Source organism: Thalassophryne amazonica, chromosome 15 (genome assembly GCF_902500255.1).
Source record: "Thalassophryne amazonica chromosome 15, fThaAma1.1, whole genome shotgun sequence".
NCBI classification, from domain to species: Eukaryota; Metazoa; Chordata; class Actinopteri; order Batrachoidiformes; family Batrachoididae; genus Thalassophryne; species Thalassophryne amazonica.
In genome coordinates, this window is record NC_047117.1 from 82,322,569 (window position 1) to 82,338,002 (window position 15,434).

At 39.2% G+C, this 15,434-nt stretch overlaps 1 protein-coding gene across 1 annotated transcript; it reads right to left on the reverse strand.

Moving 5' to 3' along the window:
- Nucleotides 1–1,091: 1,091 nt before the first annotated feature.
- LOC117526848 (transcription factor Sp6-like) lies at nt 1,092–15,025 on the reverse strand. Its single transcript, XM_034188926.1, has 2 exons — nt 14,825–15,025; nt 1,092–3,759 (listed from the first exon to the last, which is right to left on the reverse strand). The coding sequence occupies exon 2, from the start codon at nt 3,636–3,638 to the stop codon at nt 2,718–2,720; it is 921 nt and encodes a 306-aa protein (XP_034044817.1). The 5' UTR covers nt 3,639–3,759; nt 14,825–15,025; the 3' UTR covers nt 1,092–2,717.
- Between the last annotated feature and the right edge of the window lie 409 nt (nt 15,026–15,434).

Here is a 15,434-nt window from a genome sequence, read left to right on the forward strand (position 1 = left end):
ACGTCAAACATTCATCATAAAACAGTCAACAAAAAATAATTTTTAAAGTAGTGTGTTGTCTGCAACAATTTGTTCATTTGGTCATTAATACTGGGAAGTCAAATATCTGCCTGCAAAAAAAAGTCATGCATTTCTGACATTTATAAATACCTTTTTTCAGCCCTGAATTTTGGGTTTCCAAGTATGAAATGTACCAAAATGCTCACATTGCCCACTAGATGGTGACAGATGCTGCTTAAATGTGCAGCAAAGGCTCCACTCTATTCCAGATGTTAGTGAAAATAAGATGTGCTACATGTGTTACAAATAGCCACAACGCACTAGAAGTACCAACAACACAAAAAGAGGGTTTTGCCCAAAAGGTTTTTACTTTTAATTGATCAAATTCAATTTTTACATGTGCTGAAAAGGTTTAACTTGTTTGTGTTCTCTGTGTGTGCAAACATTTAATGAATTTGCAACATTTTTTTGATGTGACTACCTTCTGTAGAATTGATGCAGGTGTTTGCGTTTTCTGTATTCTGCTATTTTGGCTACATTTTTGTCTTATAAATTGCATGTTCGGATTCAAAGAACAGTTGTCTGAAATGCAGCTTGTCGCACCCCCAGCCTCCAGAATATGGATTTCTGTAACGTATGTCACATATGTCTTAAACAAGCTGTTTCAGAACTAAATTGCACATAGCAGTGAGTTTCCCCGCTCTCAGTGCAAATATGGAATCTTTCAGCCTTTTTACATGCAACTTCACCACTTTTTAAGTGTGCAGCTTAAGGTAAAAAAAGAAAGCACAATATTTATGACACCTTTACTATTACAAAATTGATAAAATGAACTGTTGCTAAATTGGCTGAAACAAGACAATCATTAAAACTAAACTGTTAAGATTTTACAAGCTGTGAATTTGTTTACATAAGGATTATTTGCAAACATTAAAAAAACAACTAATTTTTAATTATGCAAAATACAAACTTCCAAACTGTTATGCAGTTTAAAAATAAAGTAGTAGTAGTAGTAGTAGTAGTAGTAGTGTAATAATGCAGTGGACCTTTATCCAAACACAGAAAAATAGAATAATCAGCCAACACCTTGACAGGGACACATAATGTTTTTATTTAATAAAGAACTTTAAATACAAGTTATTATCACACAATAAACATTTGCACAACTAAAATATTCACTACAGCAATCAATGAAAAATATTTTCTATTTTAATCTACTGACCAACAATGAAGAAAACAAAATAAATCTATGTAAAATATTAACTGCCAGGACACAATATCTTACTGTTGTTACATGCTGTCTCCCTCTTCCATCTATATATAAATTGAGAGTCTGTAAGGTTCATAACGTATCGACACGCGTGTGATGCTTTACAAACATCCTAATAAGAGTTTTGAATTATAAAACTGCACATAATGAACTACTGATCACACAATATTGATTAGGAAAGTTGTTAGTGATCCCACAAAAGTTACCTAAACTATTCCTGCTTGTTGTGTTGTACATTTGTATAGTTATAACATTTGAACTGCAGTTAATTTCAGTTTATTGGAGTGCCAAAACTGTATTTTGCCTGCTTGTTCATTGCACAGAAAAAGAAATGAACCATTTTGGCACTGCATTCTGCACAACCTCATTTTTTTTTCTTCCTCGTTGTAAATCGTAGAAAACTGCAGCTTCAGAAGCACCAAACATCTGCGAATAAAACGTGCTGAGTGATATGCGAATTGCACATTCTTTGCCGATGATCTGACACGCAAAAGAATCTGGGCTGATTGTGTTTTTGTGGAAGAAGCTGTGTTAAGCCACTTTATTAGGCACAGATTGAAGACTTTCTGTTGCACATTCAAAGACACAAACATCCTGTTTCAAGTCATTGCAAAGCTGCACGTTGTGTGCCGGCACAGACAACTGGTGAAGAGCTGCACGTCCGCACTGGAGGATTCATTTCAGCAGCAGCAGCCTGTGGTGTTGACACAAGGCAGGACGGCTCTGTGGAGTCGTGTTTACGCCAAATACAGCACTGTCATCAGCATGCCACAACAGAAACGAACATCTGTTTGACCAGACTGATTTTGTTCCTCCCTCCTCTTCCACTTTTGGTTATTTGCTTCATCTTCTCGTCCTTCTTACCAGACGCAAGCGGATGATGATGCCGTATTTTGACCTGTTTTTGACCACTTCAAGGTTCAAAAAGCAGTTTTCAGCAGTTATTTGTCTTCTTGTGTTCCGTCGTCAAACCTGAAAAATGTCCGGCTGTTGATGACTGTTTTCTTGTTTGTTTCTTTTTTCCATATACTGTAAAAGACTCATGAAATCCCAGCTGCTATTTATGAGATTTATATGATATGATATTATGATTCCAGTGTATTGTCATAATTTGCTCAGTAGACTCCTGATCTTATCTTCTCATGCTTGTCCTTGAATGTTGGACACGTCTGATTGATTTTGAGTGTAAATAAGTTCAACAGGCCACCTTCAATTTAACTTATTCCCGCTCCGGCGAGATCTTGTAGTCTTGTAAGATGCGGCGGCTTCGGCTCAGCCGTGGTAAACACAGAGGAATGTCTCCTGGTATTTGGTGGAATATCTGGTTTAAAATCACATGACCACAGAGGAACACCTATTCCGTCCAGCGTTCCTCCATACGAATCTAAAACATTCCTATTTTCTCTCTAATAACAGGTAAACCGTTCGTTTGGTGGAGTCGATGCCGTTAGCCCGACTGCCCCACCACGCTGGGCACTGAGGGGTCTATCTCACATTTGAGCTTCAGTGACGGCTCTGTGGTGTCTGAAGCAGACGCGTGTGAGGACGACTGAGGCGTGGGACCTTCAAAGGCCTTGTCTATCCTCCCGTCTCCGTTCACCCGCTCCTCCCCTTGTCCCGTCGGGGCTTCGTGTGTGCGCATGTGCTTGGCGAGGTGGTCATTTCGCAAAAACACCCTGGGGCATAAGGAGCAGCTGAACTTCTTGGCGCCGGTGTGTGTCTGAAGGTGACGTTGCAGTTCGTCTGAGCGGGGGAACCGCTTGCCGCAGAAGAGCCAGTTGCAGACAAAAGGCCGATCCCCGCTGTGCCACCGGAGGTGGGCCTTCAGGTGGGAGGTCTTGGCGTAGGCTTTGCCGCAGCCCGGGATGTGGCAGTTGTGCAAATGTTTCCTCCTGCTGTCGTCAGTGCTTTGGCCCAGCTGTTCAGCCTGGAGGCAGTTGGGGCAGCGGCACACCGCCTGGCCGCCAGCCCTGGAGGAGGAGCGCCGCTGGGGCTTTGGTCGAGCTGACACGGCACTCTCCTGCGGCTCTTCAAGGGAAAATGGCTCTTGCTGCAGCATGTCAGGGGCCATTGGCTCCATCTTGAAGCCATCCTGTGTGTAAAGGTGAGATGAGTGTGAGGCTGGAGCGTGCTGAGCGGGAGGCAGCGTGCACAGCTGTGGGTCCGACCCATACGGAGGCCCCAAAGCGGGCTGGAGGCCCATGGAGCTCCCTGCACTCATGGAGGGTAAGCTAACACCCTGACCTGTCTGCAGGTCCATCCAGCTCCCTGGTCCAGTGTGGAGCTCCCAAAAGGAAGGGATGTTCATGTCTTCTGAGCTGCCACTAGGTGGTGCTGTCCGTAACCAGGGCTCATAGGGGTGAGTCATCAGTGCAGCTGTTGCAGGAAGAAGACTGATGATGAGTGTGGCAGCTTTAAAGCGTTGTTCGATGTCTTTTGGGTCACGATGAGCAGATTAGCACATGGTAAGAAGGTGATGGTTCCAGAACCTGCAGAACAGAAGGACAAATATTATTTCTTGACGTCAGATATCCACTCAGTTGCATTTTGTTTATAACTGGACAGTCTTTGAAAACCAGAGTTCTCGAGGGCTTTAAAAAAAAATACTATTTCTCCTCATAGTTAATCTGCTTATTACAACCCCAATTCTAATGAAGTTGAGATGTTGTGTAAAATGTAAATAAAAACAGAATAAAATGATGTGCAAATCCTCTTCAGCCTATATTCAATTGAATACACCACAAAGACAAGATATTTAATGTTCAAAGTGATCAACTTTATTGTTTTTGTGCAAATATTTGCTCATTTTGAAATGGATGCCTGCAACACATTTCAAAAAAGCTGGGACAGTGGTATGTTTATCACTGTGTTACATCACCTTTCCTTCTAACAACACTCAATAAGCGTTTGGGAACTGAGGACACTAATTATTGATGCTTTGTAGGTGGAATTCTTTCCCATTCTTGCTTGATGTATGACTTCAGTTGTTCAACAGTCCGGGGTCTCCGTTGTTGTATTTTGCGCTTCATAATGTGCCACACATTTTCAATGGGCAACAGGTCTGGACTGCAGGCAGGCCAGTCTAGTACTCTTTTACTATGAAGCCACGCTGTTGTAACTTGTTGTGGCTTGGCATTGTCTTGCTGAAATAAGCAGGGACGTCCCTGAAAAAGACGTTGCTTGGATGGCAGCATGTGTCGCTCCAAAACCTGGATGTACCTTTCAGCATTGATGGTGCCATCAGAGATGTGTAAGTTGTCCATGCCATGGGTACTAACATACCCCCATACCATCACAGATGCTGGCTTTTGAAATTTGCGCTGGTAACAATCTGGATGGTCTGTTTCATCTTTTGTCCAGAGGACATGACGTCCATGATTTCCAAAAACAATGTGAAATGTGGACTCATCAGACCACAGCACACTTTTCCACTTTGTGTCTGTCCATTTTAAATGAGTTCAGGCCCAGAGAAGGCAGCGTTTCTGGATGTTGTTGATGTATGGCTTTCGCTTTGTATGGAAGAGTTTTAACTTGCACTTGTAGATGTAGCGACGAACTGTGTTAACTGATATTATTTTCTGAAGTGTTCCTGAGCCCACGCGGTAAGATCCTTTACACAATGATGCTGGTTTTTAATGCAGTGCTGAAGGTCACGGACATTCAGTGTTGGCTTTTTGCCTTGCCGCATACGTCTAGAAAGTTCTCCAAATTCTCTGAATCTTCTGATTATATTATGGACTGTAGATGATGGAATCCCTAATTTCATTGTAATTGAACATTGAGAAACATTGTTCTTATGCTGCGTTCACACCGGGCATGACGTAAGCGACAGCAGCGACAGGTTGCCATGTAATCCCTATGGAACGACGCATTTTGGCGCCACGTCATGCAGCGCGATGCAATGGACGCGAATGAAGTGATGCGAGTGAAGCGATTTTGAGCGATTGCCGCGTTTGTGGCGCGATATTGCGTCGCATCATGTCGCGTTGCTCTCCTCCTCAAGTTGAAAAATCGGAACTTTTTCGTCTCGTCGAGCCGCGATGACCAATCAAGGACTGAATATGTAGTGACGTGGAGATGTCTGGAGTTTGACTGAGGATGTGAACATGTCCTGTATCTGGTAGGAGCCTGTGAGTAGGACTTATGTCTCTTTTGTCCTTTATTTCACAATTATGACAGAGTTTTTGGAGTGAGCAGCAGCCCTGTAGCAGCGGGAGCGAATCGTCCATGGAGATTATTTTACTTATTAATTACACAGATGTATAATAAAACAAATGGTGACTGGTTCTAAACACAATTATGACAGAGTGACATACCGGGCAAAGGAGGCGCGTCCGTCGCCACGCGACCCCTGCGAATTTGTAGCGTCTGATCGCGCCCGGTGTGAACGCGGCATTAAACTGCTGGACTATTTTTTCACGCAGTTGTTCACAAAGTGGTGATCCTCACCCCATCTTTGCTTGTGAATAGCTGAGCCTTTTGCTCCTTTTATACCCAATCATGACACTCACAATTAGTGTCCTCAGTTCCCAAATGCTTATTGGGTGTTGTTAGAAGGAAAGGTGATGTAACACAGTGGTAAACATACCACTGTCCCAGCTTTAGGCATCCATTTCAAAATGAGCAAATATTTGCACAAGAACAATAAAGTTTATCAGTTTGAACATTAAATATCTTGTCTTTGTGGTGTATTCAATTGAATATAAGTTGAAGAGGATTTGCAAATCATTGTATTCTGTTTTTATTTACATTTCACAAAATGTCCCAGCTTTATTGGAACTGGGGTTGTATAATAGAAAATAAAAATTCCTCCAAAACTAACATGTGGTGCATATAGCTCCTCCTACAGCATTGATAACGAAATGGAAACGCCACATCAAAACAAGCAGCTTTACCTGGATCATCCGTTAGGTGGTGATCCAGATCAGATTTTAAGTTTTTTTGTTTGTTTCTTTGTTTTTTTGGTATCTAAGAATTAGACTTATGCATATGATGTCACAACAATCTACAAGTCCAAGATGAAAAGCTTTCACTTTCTATTTCATATGTGTGTGTGTGTGTGTGTGTGTGTGTGTGTGTGTGTGTGTGTGTGTGTGTGTGTGTGTGTGTGTGTATATATATATATATATATATATATATATATGTATATATATATATATATATATATATATATGTATGTATGTATGTGTATATATATATATATGTATATGTATATATATATATATATGTATATATATATATATATGTATATATATATATATATATGTATATATATATATATATATATGTATATATATATATATATATATATATATATATATGTATATATATTAATCCTCCAGTTGCTCTCGGTGTGCAGTGGGCGCCTTGCATGGCAGCAGCCTCACGTCGGGGTGAATGTGAGGCATTATTGTAAAGCGCTTTGAGTGTCTGATGCAGATGGAAAGGCACTATATAAATGCAGTCCATTTACCATTTTTACCCTTTATTCAGTTGAATGGGAAAGTCACCTGCAGTTTAAATTGTAGTTTACTGCAATGTCTGTCTTCTTTGGATTTAGGTGCATTTTATTTGCATATTCAAGACCTCTTAGTGTTACACCATCTATACTTATTAGGACACATCAAATTTCAGTCCTTTTTCTAAGCTCATGAAATTTATCTGAATATATTTTATGTTTTTGTGAATTTTTTTTTTTTTTTTTTTTTTTTGTTATCTTACAAACATGACCTTTTTGTTCCTGATATTGGCTCAATTCAATAAAACGTTTACAAAACAAAAAACCCTGCCTTTCTTTTAAAATCTTACTGATTTTACCTTATGCTGGTACTCAAAGAGTTTAGGGCATCACAAAGTTCTCTACATATGATGTCATAGAACAAAGTTTAAAACTCCTCCCACCATTTTGACAAAAGTAACACCCGCGGGTGCCATTGTGTTCCTTTCAAGCTGCCAGCATCTTGTCCCAAAACCTAAATTTCCTCATTTAACACGTCTAAAATTTGCAACCACTCAAGGTTGCACAGACAAAACCTCAAGCACACCTTCTTCATCGTCATGGATACTGCAGTTCTCACGCTGCGTGACCGTAGAGAGCGGAGGAAGGGGGGAGCGGGACATGTCCAGGCAGAAGCCTGACGCATGTATCCGCTGCCAGGTACTTCCCATGGAGGACAGTCAAAGATGAGCGCAAAGAAAACAATATCATAAGGCGGCGAGGGGAGTGAAGGAGAGTGTTGACAGGGGAGCAGTTTGGTGAAGGAAGAAGTTCCAGGGAGGTATGGCTGCAGGCCAAAGTCTATTTGTATGTCTGTGAGGTTTGTGGAGCTGGAACCTGGCAGACAGGAGAGCCTGCTTTTTAAAAAAAAGAAAAAAATGAATCACACATGATTTACAACAACAGCCCTCCGGGGCAGTTACAAAAAGGAGCTCATAAACCGGCTCGCCTCCTGAACACGGGCGGCAGAATGCAGGGGCCGTTGCAGATTGATGGCATTCAGGAGCCTGAGAATGAGAGTCCAACAATAACATCGCAATTACTTTCTGCATGCAATTATGGCCGCATGCGCTGAAACAGGAATTACGGGCACATGCTCCGAAAGGGCGTCACGTAACCCATACTGCCGCAGAGAAGGTTGTACAAATTTTCAAAAGGTGATGTGAAAATTCTTAAAAATTTTGTGAACATTCACGACAAGACCTTTCTGCACTGCAAAGCCTGTATATGGCAGGAAAAAAAAAAAAATAGGAAAAAGAAAATCCAAGCCGCAAATAATCTGTTGACTTCAGCATTCCCGCCACGCCTCCATCCTCAAACATCTACAATTATCTTTACAGCAGGAAATTGTAAAGTAGGTTGGTATCTTTGTCGTCAGATCTCTTTGTTTGACAGCGTATCTAAGATAGGACGCTGTGCAAGCAAAGCGCACCGGGGTCTAAGAGGTTAAGTACTTGTGGAAGATGTGCCTCCTGATGAAGATCTACATCAGCGATCTCAAGTTCAAACGCGCCCCCCCCCCCTCCCCGACCACTCGCCAGCTTCTGTTCTTCCACGTCACTTTAACTATTGTGCAAACAAAATCAAATCCAGCAATTCTATGTACTAAAGAACAATAGATCAGCAAATTTGGTAGGAGTTAATGATGTACCATTCACGACTGAATGAATCTATGAATGACAAGATCAGAATCTTCCCTGTCGAAGATTCATTCATTTGCCTCACTGTTTCTTTACACCACATTTTTTTTTGTCCTCCCCTTGACTTTGACCTGTGTTAATGCTTGTTGTGTATATGTGTGTCTTGAAATGTCCATGTGGGCATTATGTGTATTGTGTAAGCTACTTGACACCTTAATTTCCCCCTGGGGATCAATAAAGTTACTCTACTCTACTCTACATTTTCGATAATTGCGCTAAATCAAATAAAATAGTCGATTGACTGTTGAATTAAAAGTCATATCAAGCCATGACTTTGCTTTAAGGAGGTCGGAAAGAAGGAGTTGCAGAACGATGAGAAATTCATGCAATGAACAAAATGTGAGTCAAATGAGCCAAAATGCACGTTATCCAAGTCATGAGCAGGCGGTGGTATTAACAAACAAGAAATGTGGATAAATGAAGAGTCTGTTGTTGAATCTTTGAAGTGAAAGGATGCGTAAGAGCCAGCTGTGTAAAAAAATGAATGACTCACTCGACTGATTATTCTACAGAAAAGCACAAAATTGGTGGTGCTTTAAATTTTTCAGAGTGGCTATACGCCCAACTGTTGGTTCAGTAAAGTAAATACGCGAGCATATATGCTCAACCACAACCGACCAATGAGCGCGCTTGTAAGCTCACTTCCGGTTTCAACGCGGGAGGGAAAAAAGGTCGATATTTTTTCGCCGGCTGCAGGAGGGTTCTCACCCTACGGAGGGGCTGTGATCTAAAGCGGTTCTGTTCGGCTCATTGCACCCAGGGAACTGTGTCAAACTAACACCATCTTACAGGCAACAAGCAGCATTTTGTTCAAAAACTGTTTCATCGTCGTTAAGAGGCTTCCGTTCAAAATGCTTCTGAAGTTTGTCTGTTTTGATCCATTGCGGTGTTTTCGCAGTAATTAAAGACAGTGACATTAAATGTGTCAAACATACGCCACAATAGAGCCTTAAAAAGTGGTGTAAAAAACGTAGTTTAGATGCACAACATGTGTCAAATACACGATCATGGTTGGGCAAATAAGATAAGACATTATATTTATCTGCCCAACAGTTGTGCGTGTAATGTTCAATGTATGATTTATCTGCCCAACGGTTGTGCGAATAAGGTAAGACATTATATTTATCTGCCCAACGGTTGTGCGTGTAATGTTCAATGTATGATTTATCTGCCCAACGGTTGGGCATTTAGCCTTTGCCTTAAAATTTTACACACTAAAGACTTTCTAGCTTTCTATCAATATTGTAATTCAAGGATTTTACACCTGGCAAACAAACGTTTTGATAGGGTATATTGGAATCATCCTGTCCACCTGGTCCATCCAGACCAGAGGCTCCCAGACTGTGGACGATGGTCCCCTGGTTTGCCTTCAGCAGTTATTAAAAATATATTTGAATTTTCTAATAAATTTGAAAATGATTCAAAATATAATAATAAAAGAAAACCATGGAATTTAATTGGTGTTATTCTATATTTAGCTGACCTAGTTTTCCTATATTTATCGACTATATATACACATACACTCACTCACACGCATCTTCAACTGCTTATCCAACATTGGGCCACGAGGGGCTTGAGCCTATCCCAGCAGTCATAGGGTGTGAGGTAGGGTACATCTTGGACAGGACGCAAAATTGTCGCAGGGCCACATAATATAGACAAAGAAACACGTTCACACCCGCACAATTTAAAGTTTCCAGTCCACCTAACCTGCGTGTCTTTGGATGTGAGAGGAAGCTGGAGCTTCCGGAGAGAACCCATGCAGACACGGGGAGAACATGCAAACTCCAAACAGAAAGGTCACAGGTGGGAATTGATCCCATGACCTTCATGCTGTGAGGCAACAGTGCTAACCATTGAGCCACCGTGCTGCCTTATACATACATATATCAAAACTGTAGTTAAATGTTTGTGTGGGACACTGGTGTCCTTATGTTTGAGAATGACTGAGTCCCCGTGGGTGTTATAGGTCATGGTGATATTTACTGCTGATACCACTCTATTCATGGACAAGACGACCATCTGTCCACAAATCTTGTAAGCACAACTCCTCTTAAACCGCCTGGTAGATATCACTGAATCTTTGCACAGTGGTAGTACACCATGTGAAGATGTGCATGAAGAAGAAATAATTCCACTCTGATATTGGCCCCTTTTTTTTATTTGAGGTATTTCATTATTAAAGATTTACTCCCGCCGTTATGCAGTATCAGTTGATACTTTCAGGAGGTGGGGATGCACTGGCGCTAGGACCCCATGTTGCTACATTTTGAGTTAATGTCTACATAATTAGGAAAAACAGAAGGAATCATGTAACTGCCCCAACACACACACACACATACATACACTTGATGAAGGTCAAAATATAATTTTCGTAGCACTCACTGGGGATTGTTCTGAGAGTTAAATGTACAACTTTAAAATCATACTGCAGGCCATAATCATCTGGTTCACGGGCTGCACTCAGCCCCCAGGCCAGCAGTTTGAGACCTGTGATCCAGCTCCCTTGCAGGAAGGCGGAGCTGCACACGGTTTCCCATCAGCCTGTGGTGTCAGTCAGACTGACAGCGGGAGATCCCCCTCAACTGATTTCAATTTGTTGAGTCAATACAAACCAAACCAAAGAGGATTAGCAGCGACGTATCTCACACAAAAGATCAGTCAGCTCTGCTCCCGTTACAATAAAATCACAAAGCAATTAGTTTGGAATCCTCGAATGAAAGGTCAGGTGCTAAAGGTCAAACTGATTTATTTCACATCCGCTTGGAGACAAAACTGCAGCTCTGTAATTTAAATTTGTTCATGCATTGATTTATTTTTGGGAATGCAACTCAAATCTGCAGTGGACCGGTTCTGATTGTTTTGTGTTCGATCTCGCTGATATGTGACTGTAAACAAACGGGAGCATCCTCCTCTGAAGAGCTGGGAAACAGCTGGCACGGGGGCCCTGAAGGGTTCAGCAGCCCAGGTGGTGGAGGATGGTACAGAACAATGACAGAACTCCGGTCATAAAACCTGTCCGGCCAAGACCTGACACATCACCTGGTTTACAAGTCTGCCATCTGGAAGAGGCGCAGGGAGGGAGCAACGCTGAGACCCACACAGCATTCCTACAGCCAACGTTTTCTATCATTCTTCTTCAGTAAAAGAGAGCAATAACTGAAGCATTCAGCAGTTTGAAAAAAGATTTTAGTTAATAATTCCTTCAAGGGGGGGAAAAGTCATGACTGCAGCTTCTCAAATATAAAAATATGCTTTAAAAAACATATTAACTGAATTCTTATATTATTGGTCTGACAAAAAAGTTTTAACATGATGTTTTGGACTCTGACTGCCTAAAAACATCAGCTATTGTAACAATCAAACATTTAAGGTAATTACCAAGCAAAAATGTCAAACTTTAACTACATCCAGTGAATCAAATATGGCAATTTATTCTTCTCTTGTTTTTGGCTCAAGCAAAAATGTGAGAACAGGAACATACTTTTATTTTTGTACTGCTGCTCTGACATAATGTCATCTTGGACTCAAGGAAAGGAAACTTTTTAAAAAAAATAAAACTTCCATAAAACATCTTATTTAATGTTCTGGGTTTTTGGAATATTTCAGAGTAGGTTATCAAAAAAAGCCTCTTCCCAAAATATTTAGTTATTTTAGCTCTTAATAATTTTGCCATATGTTCCAGGAACACTTTAAAAACTTTTTCAATAAAAATGTCACAACATTTTGAGGTGGCTTCTGGAGTTAAAGGACTTTAAGGACTCTCGTCTTTTCATCTCAGATGCAGAAAAACACTGAACTTTGACCGTCCGCAGGTGCTTCACATAACATTTGAGTTAACGGGATCAGAAAAGTGATCATTAGATTGACCACAGTGAGTATAAAACTTTTTGAGAAATCCTGCAGATGCCTCATTCTGCCAAATTAAAGATGTTTTGTGTTAATTAGCTCAATACTTTTCAATTAATCTCACTACAAGGCAGATAAGCAAGCAAGGAAAAATTCGCGACGTGTGCAAATGAGTGTATTTTTAATGACATCAAATCAAAATTAAAGAAGAAAAAAGGCTATATATATATATATATATATATATATATATATATATATATATATATATATATATATATATATATATATATATATATATATATATATATAGATATATATATAGATATATATATAGATATATATAGATATATATATAGATATATTTCAATCCTAGTCTTTAAAGTGAAAACAAATACTTGCATCATAATTTTTCATTGGTTTATTTACAGCAACCTCACCCCTAAAAATGATGATTTACTTGTGCTGTGATGTGCTACTATATACTTATTTTATTCTTTTGTCCCATTCTTTATTTTTTTCTTTTTTAATTTGCACTGTGGATATTGTTCTTTCATTTGATTAAATATTATGTTTATTTTTCTTTTATTCTCCAGACCATTAAAGTCTTTACGTGGTTTATATTTGCACTGAAAAGCTTGCACCTTACCTTTTCGTTGTACTGGTTACAATGACAAATGAAGTATCTGTACTTATGTAAAACTGGGTGTACTTAGCCATTATTTTGTGTTTTAAATTATTTTACTTGTTGGGGCAACTTTTGGCATTTAATGCAATCAAAAATGAAATATTCAGTTTTTTAAAAGGGTATCCAAGCATTTTTTAAAAACAAATACTGCATTTTCAATGCTGGCTGATTATTGCTGTGTACATTATTGTGATGATTCAATCACCGAGGTGCAGCATGTAGATACTGATGGCAGGTTTTCCTGTTTTAGTGATTTAAGAGGGTCTCTGACATTAATTCATTTGCAGCTGGAAAACATGAATTCATTATTTCACATTAAATAGCAAGATGCGCAAGGGGGCTGTTTTTAAAATTCTTATTAATCATGTGAGTGGGCAGAAAATACATAAAACATTTGAGTTTATTTTATCAAATAATTAACATTCCTGAATTACGAGATAAAAAATAGAGGATAACTTTTTATTGATTTGTTTATTTGTTTGTTTTTTAAGGTGATGGCAACCATTATCCTGCATTGATCTTAAAACTATTTTTACGGCCTTCTTTGTTTTCTTTATGTAAGTGTTGCAGCAGAACAAAAAGAGACACATTTTGCATCCTGTAATAATAAAAATATGTCTAAAATAAAATGTTAACTGATACACAAAGTAAATCACAAGTTTTCGAGTTTGACACCAGCGTGCCAAAATAAATGTGACACCTGTGCAAAATAGTACAATTCTCTGGGATTCTAAGGTGATTTAGTAATTCACTGAATTATCAGTTCTTCAGGCATATGTCAGTTGTTAATATATGATCTGTACAGTACAAATTTCTTATGTACCTCAGTGTTTGTGTACGTATAAATGTGGGCTTTGTTGTTCTTTCATCATTACTGTGTAAATTTTAAAAATCTAATTTAAATTGTACAAATGTTAATTTTAAAATCTTTGCAAGGAAAGTAATGTATTCAAAATTACGATTTTCATATTAAGACAAATCTGATTAGTCTGTTGTTTTAGTGCATTAATTCAGAGATAACAGAGTATAAAAATCAATGAATGAATTGACCAACATGATGTTCATCCTGTAATTCTTAGCACTCTTTATTGAAACTTATTTGATATTTATAAGCTTTTTTTGCAGCATCTTTAATACACACACACACACACACACACACACACAAAGTATATATATATATATATATATATATATATATATATGTATATATATATATATATATATATATATATACTTTCTAAAACTAACAGTGTGATATATAAGTGTACTTTTGAGTAATGCAATCAGTGCTTGTTTGACAGAAGGAAAAATGATGTTAAAATCACGATGGTACATTTTTCCATAGTCACGTGTGATTCAATTTCCAATTTTACAGCCTCAAGTCAAATATAATGTGCATTATTTTAAAGTCGGTCAAATGTGATACAAACGGTTAAAAATGAACTTCCTTCATGATACTTACTGTACAAGTGTAAAATTTGCTTCACTCATAAACACAACTTTTAGTGAACTGTCAACATTGCATCCTTGTGTGTGTGTGTGTGTGTGTGTGTGTGTGTGTGTGTGTGTGTGTGTGTGTGTGTGTGTGTTTTATTCACAGTTAATGCTGAATAGTATTACAATTTGCACTTCAGATTCCAAAGAAAATACAATTTCTAGAAGCTATAACAGGGATTTAAACTTTCTTTATCAAAGACCATGTAGTAATTTTTCATTGATGGAATAAGTCACATTTTTCTCTTTCACTTTGAGGGAAACTAAACGTTATATGTGTGTGTAGTTTAATTCTACACGTGAATACACTGACTGGATTTAGTTTTTACCTGTTTCCTGTTGGAGTCGCTGCTCTTGTACTTTTCTTTTTGGAATAACTGGACTCTGCTTGAAGAACTTTTGGTACTTCACTCAGCTAAAATCTTCTGCTTCCTCCCTTCGTCGAAATTCGCGCACAGGAAAAATCCCATCGTGACATTTTGGGACCGTTTAGTGGTCCGCAGACCGTCCAGGTAACGTCCACGTGAGACACGTTCTCAACACTGACAAACTTTATCGCCGCTCCGCGCTTTGGCTGCTGCAGGCCCCGCCCCCTTGGGGCGCTGCAGGCTCCGCCCCCTCTCGAGCAGCGCTCTCCGCCTTTGAAGATGCGCTGGCACGTGAGCACTTTGGGCAAGCGCGAGGACAGGCAGAGGGTTCCAAACGTGTGGTGCCAGCTTTTAGACCAAAGGGACAGTCTTCGATTTACCTTAATAAAAATAATTAAAAGATAAGAAGTTTCACCGCATGATACTCTAATAAAGCGTTAATTAATGAGGTCCCAATAGTTTATTATCCTGTTATTAACAGAGCTGAATGTTGAGTGTTCAGTCAGAGAAGAAAAAAGAAAAATACATCAAAAATATAATTATGTCTGATTTGATTTTGCTTATCTGAGCT

Bases quoted from the DNA above. Each gene is read 5' to 3' on its own strand.
- LOC117526848 (XM_034188926.1), bottom strand. From the start codon at position 3,638: ATGACTCACCCCTATGAGCCCTGGTTACGGACAGCACCACCTAGTGGC.